The sequence below is a fragment of the Episyrphus balteatus genome, chromosome 2, assembly GCF_945859705.1.
Source record: "Episyrphus balteatus chromosome 2, idEpiBalt1.1, whole genome shotgun sequence".
Taxonomy (NCBI): domain Eukaryota; kingdom Metazoa; phylum Arthropoda; class Insecta; order Diptera; family Syrphidae; genus Episyrphus; species Episyrphus balteatus.
The window spans coordinates 130483689-130498452 of record NC_079135.1 but is presented as its reverse complement, the minus strand read 5'-3'; the positions used below and the strand labels follow the sequence as shown (position 1 = coordinate 130498452).

The 14764-nt window shown below is 31.8% G+C and overlaps 3 protein-coding genes across 8 annotated transcripts in view; 2 read left to right on the top strand and 1 right to left on the bottom strand.

Annotated features, from left to right (window-relative positions):
- LOC129909225 (uncharacterized) overlaps positions 1 to 2733 on the top strand; it is a 43009-nt gene extending 40276 nt beyond the window's left edge. For both annotated transcript variants that reach the window (XM_055986268.1, XM_055986267.1), the window contains exons 7-9: positions 1465 to 1852; positions 1984 to 2149; positions 2206 to 2733. In XM_055986268.1, coding sequence (XP_055842243.1) covers positions 1465 to 1852; positions 1984 to 2149; positions 2206 to 2664 — 1013 coding nt within the window. In that variant the 3' untranslated portion in view covers positions 2665 to 2733. The remainder of the gene's footprint in view (positions 1 to 1464; positions 1853 to 1983; positions 2150 to 2205) is intronic.
- Positions 1 to 14554, bottom strand: part of LOC129909222 (nascent polypeptide-associated complex subunit alpha, muscle-specific form) — an 84742-nt gene extending 70188 nt beyond the window's left edge. For all 4 annotated transcript variants that reach the window (XM_055986259.1, XM_055986260.1, XM_055986261.1 and 1 more), the window contains exon 1: positions 14130 to 14554. In XM_055986259.1, the coding sequence (XP_055842234.1) occupies positions 14130 to 14334 (205 nt within the window). In that variant the 5' untranslated portion in view covers positions 14335 to 14554. The remainder of the gene's footprint in view (positions 1 to 14129) is intronic.
- LOC129909236 (uncharacterized) lies at positions 9944 to 10776 on the top strand. 2 transcript variants are annotated; one of them, XM_055986287.1, is made up of 2 exons: positions 9944 to 10274; positions 10381 to 10776. In XM_055986287.1, exons 1-2 carry the CDS (start codon positions 9945 to 9947, stop codon positions 10699 to 10701), a joined length of 651 nt encoding a protein of 216 aa, XP_055842262.1. In that variant the 5' UTR covers position 9944; the 3' UTR covers positions 10702 to 10776. The 2 variants fall into 2 exon arrangements, with proteins under 2 accessions (XP_055842262.1, XP_055842261.1); XM_055986286.1 differs by having other exon boundaries at positions 10330 to 10776.
- Positions 14555 to 14764: the final 210 nt, after the last annotated feature.

Sequence of the window (14764 nt, the reverse complement as noted above, 5' to 3'; positions counted from 1 at the left end):
TTTTGCTATTTGTGGGTGAAAATCATGGAGGTGGGAAATTTCAATGACCGAATTCTTAAAAAATCAACTTTGTTTTATGATAAAAATTTCATGCTCAAATGTTCGCTTTAGCCATAATTTGTCGGTTCATGAACGGGTAGAGCACAAAAATGTATATTTTTCAATTTACCGTAAAACCCCAAAAATTAGTACTAGAAAAACGTTTTTCGAAATGGTTGTGATCTCTTCATGATGTATAATTATTTAAAGATAGTAGGCCTTAAATAAATCAAATATAACCTTACTAAACTTTAAAAGAAGCTGAAATGTAGCTTCTGTTATACCTTAACCGAAGCTGAAATGTTAGTTGGGAATAACAACCAATTTTGAAATTTGTGTAACACTGGGTTTTAATCATCAAATTTGAAATATAATAGAAATACAATTGAATATAAAAACAAATAAAGTATCGTAAAGATTTTCTAGGAAAGATATGTGGTAACTACCCACATTTAGCAACTCGATGTCAAAAAAGTACAATGGTCTAGTAAAAACTTAACTTTATTATAATTTAGTTAAGGCTTAAGACTCCAAAAGATCTTTTATACTACGTTTCCACCTACCCTAAATCCGAGATTTAGCATACATTTTTTTCTAAATCTCGGATTGAAAGTAGGTGAAAATCTTAGATTTAGGGTATCTGAACCCAAATCTGAGATTTAGCGAAGTAGATTTAAAATAAATCTCGATATTTATTCTAAATCTACCTCGGATTTAGCGTAGGTGGAAACATAGTATTAGATTAAAATTTCACTGCAAATCAAACTTAAAAGAAAGTTAGAAATAATTAAGTTATTGTGGTGGCACTGTTGTTCCACATTCCACGAGGAATTGTTGGTTGAGTCAGAAAATAGGTATGAGTAAACACCAAAACAATAAAGAGGATTAGAAGTTATTTCTAAAAGGTCATTGATGAAAATAAGAAATTAGGTGGATGATAAAGTTTGATGTCAAACTTTATCACAATAATCACATGCCTTACAAATATCAATCGCAACAATATTACTTTCGCCGAAACGGTGCAAACGGTTCCACTTTTCGGAGCGATAAGCTACCAGATTTTCTGCTTCTCGAAAAATCGTTCTAACGATCGTTGAATCATTGAACGACCAAGTTGGAACCATTAGCAACAAATTAATGGAAAATTATGAAGTACTTAAAAATTTTTCTAATAACAAGCAAAGACAGTAAATTATTTAGAACATTTTTTTTAATTCCTATTAAGAATAATTAGCTTTGCATGTGTATTTTTGGAAGGAAAGCTACTACACATCATCTTTATTATTTGAAATTCAACTAAACTTCAATACAATTTTAACGCACCAGTAAATGAACAAAGTATTTTTCGAAGTAGATTCAAATTGTAATCATCACTGCATCCAACACAAATTTGATTAATTTTCTGCTGGATTTTTTCATTCACAGATGACATGATCCGACGATTAAATTATGTCTACATAAATGGTTTACCTTATACTCGTGGTGAACGTGAGAATATTATAGCAACTCACGATAGTTTAAGATTCCCTGAAGAAACTACCGATCCTGATTCTGAGATATTTCCAGTCTTTTCAATAACTAATGACAAGAACAAGACTAATATTATACAAGAGAAACAAACCACTTTGTCAAATGGAGTCTTGAAGCAAGGTATAACTAAGATTGAGATGGGAATTCAATCGCAGATTCTTGTCGCACCTGGAATGTTGGCTAGTTTGTATTTTGAAGTAACAAATCTACGAACTGAACCGATATTTCATAACATACAAGTCACAGATGAACAACGATTTCTACGAACACTAACTCCACAGAGGTACATCAAACTAACAATTTTGCTTCTATAAAGCTTTTGTAAAGCTTCCGTTACTTTTGTAAGCTTTATAGAAACAAAAATGTTAGTAAGTCCTTTTCGTATGGTTTGTTAACTTTATGCTTTTTTTTTAGTATATTTTTGGAATCTGGACAAACTACAACCGTTACAGTGACAGTACTGATACCGAATACAACACCTCAGGGCACAAGAGATACAATCAAATTCATGTGTCTGGGATCGGGGCGACAAGTTTTTCAATCAGTTGAACTCAAAGTTATAACCAACATCGATGCGGAGGTAATCAAAATTAATTAATTAACCATATCCTAATTAATATTTCTAAAATTTTTTAGGATACAACTCCTCCAAGTGTATCATGGCAATTTGGAAGTCGATGTGACAGTATTCGAACAGAATCGGCTGGTTGTTCTGATAAATATTGGTCTTTAGACATTGTTGCTCAAGATTGGGAAACTGGCTTGCTCCGTCTACAATCCCTACCGTCAGGTTTAATAAATCGAAATTCCTTCACAGTTGGCACGAATCAAGCATTACGGACAACATATTCGGCCAGTTGCTGTCAACCCAAAGTAACACTTATCGCCTACGATATTGCAGGAAATCAAAAGACTCATAATATTGATGTGAGAGATATGGTTCTATCGGAAGCATCTATCGCGGCGATAGTTTTGGGAGCTTTGTTATTAATTTTGTTGATAATTTTAATTGTTATATTAATTATGTGGTGTTTGAAGAGAAGAAGAGCATCGCATGATTTGCATTCATATAGATCACATTCACAAATTCGATGAACAACGAAGAAAGAATATATGTATCAGACAAATTTTTGAATTAAGTATTATAGAATATAAGGGTGGTGGGTGAGAATAAAAAAAAAACAAAAAAACTTGCCAAATTAATTTAGAAATTTAAGTACAAATTTTAAATTATTTATCAATTTTTTTTTATTATTATTACCTCTTTGATTTTTTTAAACAAAAAATGTAACAAATGCAGATAAAATAAAAGTTAAGAAAATGAATCAACTATAACATTATTGTTTTTTGCTTAATGGACTTGAAGAATACCGGCTTTAAACATTTTTTTTTTCGCTTCAGCTGCGTACTAGACTTTTAGCCCGTTTTCACTAGATCAAAAATGAGATATAAGGTGTGTTTTTTTGTTTATCTATATTAGATTTTGTGCAAAAAAAACGACATCGGGATTTTTGAAATCCGTCCAAATGTTTGGCACTACTGTACACACACTTTGGTATCTGTCTGTCAAAAATGTGCCGTGCTCATGTTTCTTTTTTTTAACTCCGTAGTGGTATGACCATTGCATCATGATGGATTCAAACATTTTTTTTTTTTCACAAAAAACCAAGACCAATCGTATGGCCATTGCATCCATATTGGATTCCAAAAAAATTTTTTTTTAACAAAAACCAAAAATCATTTGTATATTCTTATATTTTAAGACCATGACCATCAACATTAGTTGCGTCATTCTTGTGTTATAAGCGTTTGAAGGTAGCCATATTGATTTTTTTTTTCTATTTTTTTTTAAATCAAACTTGGAAATTTTTTAATTTTTACTTCTATTTTTTCGAAAAAAATTTGGTAATTTTATGTATATATTTGTTCTACAATCTTATCAGGATCCATTTAAGACTTTTATCTGAAAAATGTATTGCGTATATCTCGAAATATTACCATTTCAATTCAACCATGTCAAACAAATTTTTGAATAATTTTTTCTATCAGAGCTTTTTTCAAATCTCATTTTCTCCGCTTTTTTTTTTTTTTTGTTAATATTTTCAGATATTTCTGTGTGAACACAACAATTAAACTACTTGGCACTACTGTTTTTATCATTTTTTCAAAATTCTATACAGATACAGTTTTTGTGGTTTTTAACACGTAAATTGTTTTGATTTCAAAAATCTCGATGTCGTTTTTTTGCACAAAATCTATATAGATAAACAAAAAAACACACCTACTATGTACTTTCGAATATTAAATCTTATAGGAAATTATTTTATTAGACATTCGAAATGATATAAATTGCGAAATTATATCATAATATAGTGAAAACAGACTATTACGGCCAGATAATTCACTAGTTTAAAAAATACATCTGGATGTAAAGAAATCGAAATCTCAAAAACAAATCCAAATCTATGATATTTATTATCACACAGAGAAAAAATAGTAATTTTTAACTATCTTTTAACTATTTCCATAGTTAAAATCCGGATAAATATTTTGGATTTGGATTTATTTTTGACATTTGACAATTTTACATCCAGATGTATTTTTTAAACTAGTGAATAATATGGCCGTTAGTATGGACAATTAACTCATTGCGAATTTCAATATTATCGAAATCAACTCATTTGTCTTGGTCGAAACAGGTTATTATAGATCGAATTTAATATAAAAAGTATTCATGAAACCGCAAAATTTTCACCACATCGGAAAATGGAAAAGTTTACCTCTCACGTTTAATAAACACTTCTAGAACCAACTTGCGATAATGTGGAAAATGGAATTTGGTAAAACAGTCCAACTAAACCATTTACCAATGTTATTTTTTACTCTTGTTTTACTGACTTCTAGTCGTGAAGGTCATTTCAGAAACGACAAATCAAAAACATCTAATTTTTTAAGAGGTACTACATATCTATCGCAATAAAAAAAGGTATTTCTTTTAGGATATGGGTGCTCTAGTCAGTCTTCAATTTTTTCTCTTTAATAATTTTTTGAAGAAGTAGATACCGATTTTCATGCAACGGTGTAAACTCTTGGTAAACCTGGTAAAATGGTAAATATGATACATATAAACAAACAGGTCCACTTCATATAAGGTTTTGCCACACTTTAGCAGGTTTACCACCCTTTCATGAATACCCTAATTATTTTATAGTTATTTTTTAGAAATGGGACCACAAATGTTCAGGTTCCGGCATACAAAAAATGCAGTTTACCAAAAAATTGTATCTAATCGATATTAAACGCAATTAGATAATAACACCTGCACACTCAAAAAAGAAAGTTGTATGTACCAGGAACCAGACCTATCTTTTTATATGTTTTTGGACCCAAAGAATCCGAATTTCAAATCCGTTTTGCCCGGTCACCCTCCAGTTTTGAAAAAAACTTGAGGGTGACAGGGCCAAACGGACTCTAAATTCGGATTCAGCGTGCCCAAAAAAATACAGAAAGATAGGTCTGGTTACTGGTACATGACACTTTTTTTGTGTGCCGGTATAATGATTTTACAGCTAACAGGCTATTAAATTAAAATCATTACTTTTGAAACGTTAATTGTATAGCGATTTTTTTACTAATTATAAACTGGTACATTCGCATTTTTTGGTTGCATAATAATAAATAGTCCTCACATAAATTGTGGCAGCTCATTTACTTTTTGAGCTAGTTTACTGCGTTTACGTGGTTCCATGAACCCCCTTTTGTTAAATGTATTATTTTATTTTATCAAAACAATTTATTTTAATAAACAGTTTTAAATATGCAAGGAGGCTTTCCGAATAGTAATGGGTCAAGTCCACTTCTCTAGAGATTGAATGTTTTAAGGTCTAAAAAATTAACAGCCATATTTTAACAAACCTCACAAGGTGATCATAACTCGATTTAGTAGTGATTTTTTTTTTTTTTCACAAACTTCTTTCTAGCTAAAGTTCAACTTGTGAGTTGTGACCTCCTTCAGAACAGATCACAAATTCAAAAGTTTTTGTGATGCGAAAACCTTACAACTCAGCTCACTTTGTGAGGTTCTTGTGACTTGTGAGGTTTGCCAGAATAGGGCTGTAAGGATTTCGTTTTATATCAAATAATAAATCTGTGAAAAATGTATTTCAAAAGTTCCTTTAGTTCCTGGGAAATAGCGTTCAAAGTTCAAAATAATGCTCATATATCAAATGGACTTGACTTATTATTTTGACCGCCTCATATATATCATGAAGTACATGCGGCTCAGTCGTGTATTTTATTTCAACAATTAAAAATATACTTGAACTTAAAAAAATAAATATGAAATGGGGAACATCCGCATGAATTGGGACATTGTTATTTATAACTGTATCATTGTTTTAATTCGTTTATATTAATTTTTTATATAAGATCTTAAACATCCGCATCCGCATCTGCAGATGTTAACTTTCAAAAACCCGCATCCGAATCTGCACCCGCGGATGTGAAAAAATCCACTTACGCAACATCCCTAGTGTGAACCAAGCTTAAAGAAGTAATTATGCAGTGCAATCAACGAACGCACCTTTTTTAATAGGTGCGTCCCACCAAGGGAGATCTCAGCTGAGCGCTCACTTTTTTTTCTGAGATTTCTGAGACGAAAATTGTTTGGATTCAATTTCTCAGTTTTCTTTCTCTTTCTTTAGTTTTTTTTTTTTTTTGTTATTGTTTTAATTTTTGGTGGTGTGCAGTGAAAATTTAAAGAAAAAGTTATTATTTTAAGCTTGCTTCACGAAATAAGTTATTTTGAAATAATTTTCACAATTTAATATTTGAAGAAAAGTTGCAGTTGTGTGAAGTGGCAGTTGAAGTGTTGGATTTGGAAAAAATTGGATTCATGTGAGAAACTTGTCCCACAAAATTATTTTCCTCTCTTCCAAAATGATATTGAGCCCTCAGAGATCTCTTCTTGGTGGGACGCGCCTAATCTCCCTGACAGACTGAGTTGACAAAATAAAAGAAAAACAAACAGATCAGCCAAATGTCCGTTATTTTCTTTTGTTTACTTGTTTTTGTTTAGTTTATTCATTCTGGATGTTTTATTCTTTACAATTTATAATTTACAATTAAAAAAGAGTGGTCTTTTAAACTTTAATATAAGTAAGGTCCAATGACAAGTAAAAGTGTTGCTGAACCGTCGTCATCACTTCGGAACAGCAATGGCGACAATGAAGAACCTAATGAAATCCCATCCAAAAAACATCGACCACTTGCACAAAATATCAAAAAACAATGGTAAATATACAAATTATAACAATAATTCATTCGGGGGGTACCTAGTTTAAAAGTCAATTTTAAGGAACATTATAAAATTATATAACCGAATTATCGACGACACTCTGGCCGTAGAATTTGCCGAGGAACTTGGCTTACTTCCCACCAAACAAATATGCATAATCCATAACTCTCCAATGAAATTGTACACCACTCAAATTCCCATTGGAATATTTCAATGTACAAAGAGAGTTTGCAAGCATAAACTAAAAACACGTGCTACTGGAACATTATTTGAAGAAACTCATTTAACAGTTCCAAGAATTTTCTATCTAATGTAGATAGATAGATAGATAGATAAATTCTTTATTTCATAAAATTTTGTTTCACAAATTTCTTTTCTTAAGAATAATGACATGGCTATTCTGCCGTCTGCCTGATATGACATTTCGATTAGTGTTTAAAAGAATATAAATGAAAGAATATAAAAAAAGTGACAGTTTTTTTTTTTTTTTTTTTTTTTTTTTTAATACGAAACTAGTAATAAGTTAATAATTATTTATAGGTTTACAAAATTCAATAATACAATTTTACGATAAAGTTTATTATGTTTATTAATTTTCAATTAGGTACATAAAATGATATCATTTTAACAATTTTAATATGAGTTGAAACACAAAAGATACCAATTTTGAAATGATTAGAAACACAAAAAATTTTAATATAATTTCAATTTTAACGTGATTTGAAACACAAAATTCAATTATCCAATTTAACGATAAAGTTTATTATAGGTATTAATAAATTTTGAATTTATGAAATGATTGATTCGTTTTAACAATTTTAATATGATTTGAAACACAAAAAGATACCAATTTTGAGATGATTTGAAACACAAATATTTTAATACATTTTCAATTTTAACGTGATTTGAAACACAAAAGATATCAATTTTTGTTTGGTGCAATGAACTGCAGTAACCGGAGATTTACAAATCAAAACTATTTCGATAGGTTAGGGCGTGTTTGCAGTACTTATACAGGGAAGACCATCCTAGAGCTCCGTTAAGAATTTCGTATAGTCGATTTACATCGACATAACTTACGTCGAAATACAATCGTCGAATTTCCTGCAACATTGGACAGGTTGCAATAAAATGGATTATGTCTTCATTCTCTCTTCTATTGCAGAGATTGCAAAGTTGTGGCAAGTCATCTCGATGGGGCATAAAGTTTAAGTTTAACAGTTCGACTCGTGCTCTGAATACGTAACTTATAGCTTCAACCGAAAATTCTTTCGAAAAATAGTTTACTTCTGAGGGCATCTGGTGATCAAGGTTCTTATATATGTTTCTAGAAGTTGTTTCTGTTGCTCTAGAAAGATGTTGTATGTAAGTTTTTTCATCAATTTTTGCAATGACATTAGCAAAAATCCCCGGCCATTCATCGACATTTGTTTCATTGATGGAAAGATTAGTCTCATGGGCTATGGCTAATTCATTCCACTCCTTAAATGGAGAGGCCCTCGTTTGCAACAATCTTACCATCATTGATTTGTGAAGACTTCTTCCGCTTCTTTTCATCACTCTTATCAAATAATCGGAGTTTGATTTTAGATTCAGGATGTAAAGTGGCGATAAACCAGATTCTACATGAATGGCATAGTTTGGCGTTGAATTTGGTAATCTAAATAAGCGCTTGAAAAAATGTCTTTGTAATGCTTCAAAGTTCTCCATATAAACATATCCGAAGACCTGGACACCATAGCACATGCATGTATTCACTGTCGCGTGAAAAACACGATACTTCGACACCAGATCGATTTCTTGATTCGCAAAGAACTTGGGCCACATTAAGCTCAGAGCCAATTTAGCCTCATTACTTTTATGTTTCACATGCTTAGAGAAGTTAAGGTTATGCGTGAACAAGACTCCCAAATACTTAAATTCCTGCACAACTTCAATAGCGACATTATTCAGAAACCAGTTCTCTTCCCTAAGCCTTCTTGTTTGACGAGCTTCAAAAACCATCACTTTTGTTTTGCTGGTATTGACAACTAACCCCCATTTCTCGCAGAATGTATTTAATCTGTTGATTTGCAGCTGAAGAGTGAAAGGGTTGTCAGCTAGCAATACTAAGTCGTCAGCATAGAGTAAGACTTTCACATGAATATCAGCAAAAGATACTCCTCCAGGAAGAACATCCGAAATATCATCAATAAATAAGGCGAAGAGGATTGGGCTTAAAATACAGCCTTGTGGAACACCTGTTGTCGTTTCAAACCAATCTGACAGATCCGATCCATCCCATACAGCAGCACTCGATGAAATAAGAAAATTAAAGTACAACTGCAAGAACTTCCGAGAGATTCCAAGCATTGAAAGTTTGTACAATAATGCCTGTCTATTCACCTTATCAAATGCAGCTTTGAAGTCGACGAAACAAGCGAACAATTTTTTCTTTTTATCAATCGATTTCTTGGCAATACTTGTTAATGCAAAAATATGGTCTAGCGTTGAGTACCCCGAACGAAAGCCGGCTTGAAAAATACTGAGAAGGTTTTTGTTCTCGATCCATTTGATGAGCCTTTCGTAAAGAATTGAGGTGAAGATCTTCCTCAACGAGCTTAGAATAGAAATACCTCTATAGTTCGATGGTTGATTTGCATCTCCACTTTTGTAAATAGCAAAGATAATTGCCTTATTTAGATTGGTTGGGATATGGGATTCATCATACAATCTGTTGAAGTACAGTACAAGATAGTTTTTGAATTGTTCAGTACTATTTTTATAAAATTCAACTGGAATTCCATCAATACCGGGTGCTTTGTTATTTTTCATTTTTTGTAGAGTTGATTCCAGTTCACAATATGAGATTGGGCTATCAAGTTCATTAACAATAAAGTTGGGAAGAGCATAAGCGAAGGTATGGAGACTCTCGTCAGCCGACAAAAGAGTTTTAAAATGTGCTGCAAGTGTCTCAGCTGCGAGAGTATTCACCGAATTTCGAGAACGTCCTCCTAGCTCACGAACATTATCCCAGAAAGCCTTTGAATTCTTACAACCCAACAGTTTTTTCGCTAGACTTATATTGTAATCCTTTCTAATGTATTGTTTTGGAAGAAAGTACTCCTACGAAGTGGTACAACTCGAAGATTTCACATCGACACAATGTTTGTCAACCAAAACCATCGCCGAATGGTATGGTTATTTTCGCGAAATGGTCATTGACCATTTCTTGTATAATGATGAGGAAGTTGATAAAGTTGGCGGTCCTGGACGAATTGTTCAAATTGATATAAGCAAATTTGGATGTCGATCGTATACTCGTAGTAAAATTAATCGAGTAGTTGATAATTGGGTTCTTGGAATTATTGAGGAAGGATCAGAGGATTTCAAGCTCAAGGTGTGCACAGAAACGATACAAAATGCTGATGTAAGTTGTTTCATAAAATTAAGTAAATATATATTTCTTTTAATTTATTTAAAAGGTTCTTATTCCTTTTATTCAAAAACATGTTCATTTGGGTTCCACTATTGAGACGGATTATTCGGAGATATATGATTGCCTAAGTGAGCATGGATTTGTTCATAAAAAAGTCAAGCATTGCGACCCCAATAATCAGTCTGATGTGGAAGATGGAAGGAGAAGCCATACTCCAAGAATTCAGTCGCAGTGGGCTGCGGTCAAGGGAGCTTTCTACAAGGATAATAACAACAGGAAGGATAGCAACAGTCAGAGTTTTGCTGATTGGATTGTTGAATATCAGTGGCGAAGGAATTTAAGAAAGAAATTTGAAGATCCATTTGAGCAATTAGTTAAAGCCGTTCTAAATGCTTTTGGTGATTTTAGAAATACCTAATATGTACATATTATAAATTGAATAAACAGTTAACATTGTCGTTTCATATGAAACCCGTTTATGATAAGAAGCTTATATGGATAAAAGACTTCTTAATTTTAAAATTCGAGTTAGCCTTGGTGACAAACTCAACCGCCTGGTTTCAAAATTACTATTGTTTTTCTTTTTAATTTTGTTTTTTTTTTTTTTTTAATATAAATTCTTAAAAAATTGCAGTATTGTCAATTGCCAAATGATTTTAAAACGATTTTTTTGAAAATCGAAAACGTTCAGAAAAAACATCTCGTCGTCTCGCAATATTGTAAATCAGGCATCACAAGTTAGTCTCGGTGAAGATTTTTAAAATTCCAAATAATGAATTTGTATGAAACAATACACTAAATTGCTATTCTTGTTGCGTTGAAATTTCGAAAATTTTGAAAAAGTACACGGAGACGACGATTTTTGGAAAATAAAATTTTAATATTAAAATATCTTAGACAGCTTATGGGGCATTCCATGAAAAATGGTAACTTTTTAAAATTAGAAATTATTCCTATCTTCGTGACCTTTTTTTATAGAATTTAAATTCAATCCTAAGTATGCTTGAGGTCTTGTTTAATCTTTTGACAATCTTTTACTACGACGTTTCGACTGTGTTTACAGTCTTCTTCAGGGCTAATTATTTAGAAAAATGCTAAAAATCTAATTTTGTATACTTACAGAATATTTTGTCTTTTAATCTTAAGAATTCAATGTTAAGAACTTCTCTGGTCTACATATTTCCCTCATCAATACAATGCAAAGCTAAAGCCGTCTTTTGCGAGTGTCCGCCATTTATATCGGATCTTTGGCCAGCTATACGTTTCCTTAGTTTTTGCATCGAAGGATAAAGAGTAATAGAAGGGATTTATTGCAATGAAAAACTTCTTTAGAGGCAGATAAGTCTTTGTCAGGAGTGTTTGCGAACTTAACTCCTAAATCTACATTCACCCAGCCAAACTTTTCATCAAGTTTTAAGTAAAAATAAACGCTTAAACGTGGTTGACTTAATGTCGTTTACGCTACGCAACATGTATCTAATTTATGGTAACTATATTTGTTAAACTGAAACTTTTGGACGCTTCATTAGATAGAAGGGATAATCTTAAATTATTTCTAAGTGTTATAATTAATCGAGCTAAAATCTATTTCAACCACTAAAATCTTAAAATCTATTTCAACCACTAATAAAATGCACGACTGGGGCCGCACGTACTTGCTCTTGCAGTTCAAAGCACTTTTATGAAAGCTTACTTGTAGATTATAAGAGCTGCCTCTATATACATTTTTAAGAAATTTGGTTGATGTAGGGGAAGAGCCGGCATGGAGGCCAAATGTTAGTTAAATAAAAAAATTTTTTATTTGACTTGACTTTTTTGAGAAAAACTAAAAATGCAGTTTTACTGCAATTACTTCGAATATTATGTATGCAAAATTTTATCAAAATCATTAGAGCCATTTTGGAGAAAATTTCAATAACTCCATAATGATGTACGGGAAGAGCCGACATCTACGATTTAAAAAAATGTAAACACCATATTTCCACTATCCGTATTTTTTGAGAAAAACAAAAAGCGCAGTTATGTTAGAATTATATGCAACATTACGTGTGTAAAATTTAATCAAAATCGTTAGAGCCGTTTTCGAGAAAATTGCAATAACTCGAAAATTTTGTATGGGAGGTATACGTTCTAAGCGAGATATTAAAAAACAAAAAAAAACCAACCTTGGAAATTACGAAAAAAACATCCATACCAAATTTCAAGAAAATCCGTCTACCCGTTTAGGCTGTAGCTACTTGTACAGATGGACGCACCGACGCACAGACGCACAGACCGACGGACGTCATGACGAAACCCACTTTTTTGGACTTCTCCATCATCGTAATGTTAGTTTTGATTAAAACCTCGAAATTTTTTTTTGACACGAAACCAATACTTGCCCTATAGAGCAAGTAAAAAACATACAAAAATTTCATATACGTTACAATGGAAAGCTCCAAATGTTTAAGTTGTTGTAACGAGCACTTTTTCACCAAAAATGTTATTCTAATTTTTGTATATATGTGCTGAGATTCTTATTTTCATTTACCCCATTTTCTTCGTTTTTCAAAAAAAAGCCGTGGATAAATGAAAACATCAAATTTTACAAAAACTTATAAACCCAAAACATGTAAGATAGCTAATATTCGAAAGGTATTACTTTCCAAATGTAAGTTCCATTTAAAAACATTTCCTTCGCTCCTTAGTTTAGGCACTATGAATTCAATTTTTAAAAAATGAAATTGCAAAATCGTTAATCCCTTTGATACTATAAAACAAAATTGACATCTAACAAAATCGAAGTAAAAAATCATATAACATAAAATATCTTCACTTAAAAGATGGTTATATAGCAGGACTTCGTAAGGACTTTTTGGATGTTTAGGGAAATTGTTTGAAATAAAATACACGACAAAGTCGCATTTGCTCTTGTGTGAAAGTTGCTTAAAATTAGCTGCCAAATAACAAAAGCCACACTTAATAGGTCTGTTTAATGAAGAAAAACTGGAACAGAAAAGATCAGAACAGCACAAATTCTTGAAAACTGTCAGAACAAAAAAGATCAGAAAAGTACACCTTCCTATTTTATAGGGTTGACTTTTGCCTATCAGTTTTGAAACTTAAAATTAAAATTATTTTTTTTGTTATGACTTTTCATTCAAATAAATTATAATTAATCAGAATATTTGTTCACATTTTGAATTTTTCTTCATATTAAGAAGATTCTAAACAAATTTTCATTATTTTGAATTTATTTAAATATATTTTTGTAAGAATAAAACAAATCAGTTGCTGTTTGACACTTCTCACTCGTTTGCTCTACCTCAAAAGTAGGAGCAGAAAAACTTGAACTAATCTGTGCTGGAAAACTTCATGGAACACAAAATGACAGTTTGTAGAACAGTTTAGGGCAAGGTTTTTCTTCATGAAACACACAAACCTGTACTTTTCGGATCTTTTCTGTGCGGATCAGATTCATTAAACAGACCTAATATAAGACTGTAGCATACTTTGCAGAATTACTTTTCTTATACATAGTAAGAACTTATGAATTGATTTTCTTTGACTACAATTCAAAGGGCCGCCATGGTAGAGGAAGACCTCGTCTAAGGTGGAGCATTTTGTTTAGAAAACATAAAAAATCTTTGGTTGGTTGAAAATGTATCAAGTTCAAGTTCCCTGTTGTAAGCCTACGATTCTTAATATAAATCTATTATAAGTTTCCCAAGATCAAGTGAACTTGCTTATTAGATTCTAGATTAATGCGATAAGAATCCCCCCTTAGTAATAAATATAGATATCAACAAGTGCCTGAGAGACCTTCTTGAAGAGATAAAGATCTTTTTAGTTTAGAAGAAGACTTACCTCGACTAACAACCGGTGGCGGCGGTGTTGGATGTTTAATTGGTGGAGCGGCTGGCAAAAGAAGTGGTTTATTTTGGAAATCATCAAATGTCAATCCAGTTACAGAGGCACTCAGTAATGGATTTTTTACAACTCGTCCCGCTGCGGTGGCGGTTGACAATAATGATGAGGAGGACGACGTGTCACCTTTTGATCGTTCTGACATGATTTTTTGTTCGTATTGTTTGTTATTTAGATCAATTTTGTTTTTTGTTCAACAACACTTTTATATTATTTATTCCGATAAAAGATAATTTTATACCCTTTTAAATAAAAGGTTTAAATTATAGTTGAGATAAAAAGTTAAATTGTATAAAATAGGAATGAAATGGGTCAACTATTTCTCTTTTTAATAAATTTTTACATAAAATTTATTATTTTGCACTTTGTCATTTTGACGTAGCAGTGACAGGAAGCAAAAAGGCAGGGATGTTTTAGAGGAGAAAATAAAAAGTGTTATACAAGAAAGTGTTCCAGGATGATGGAAACATTTTGTACTGAATTTAAAACCTCGGTTTCACTAGAGTCCATATGAGATAATTTCGCAAATTATGTTATTTCAAATAATGTCAAATCGTACAGAAAAAAACTTAATT

Coding starts and splice junctions, on each gene's coding strand:
- LOC129909236 (XM_055986286.1), top strand. CDS start 9,945: ATGTATTGTTTTGGAAGAAAGTACTCCTACGAAGTGGTACAACTCGAA. Junction 10,275..10,329: donor AAACGATACAAAATGCTGAT/GTAAGTTGTTTC, acceptor TTTATTTAAAAG/GTTCTTATTCCTTTTATTCA.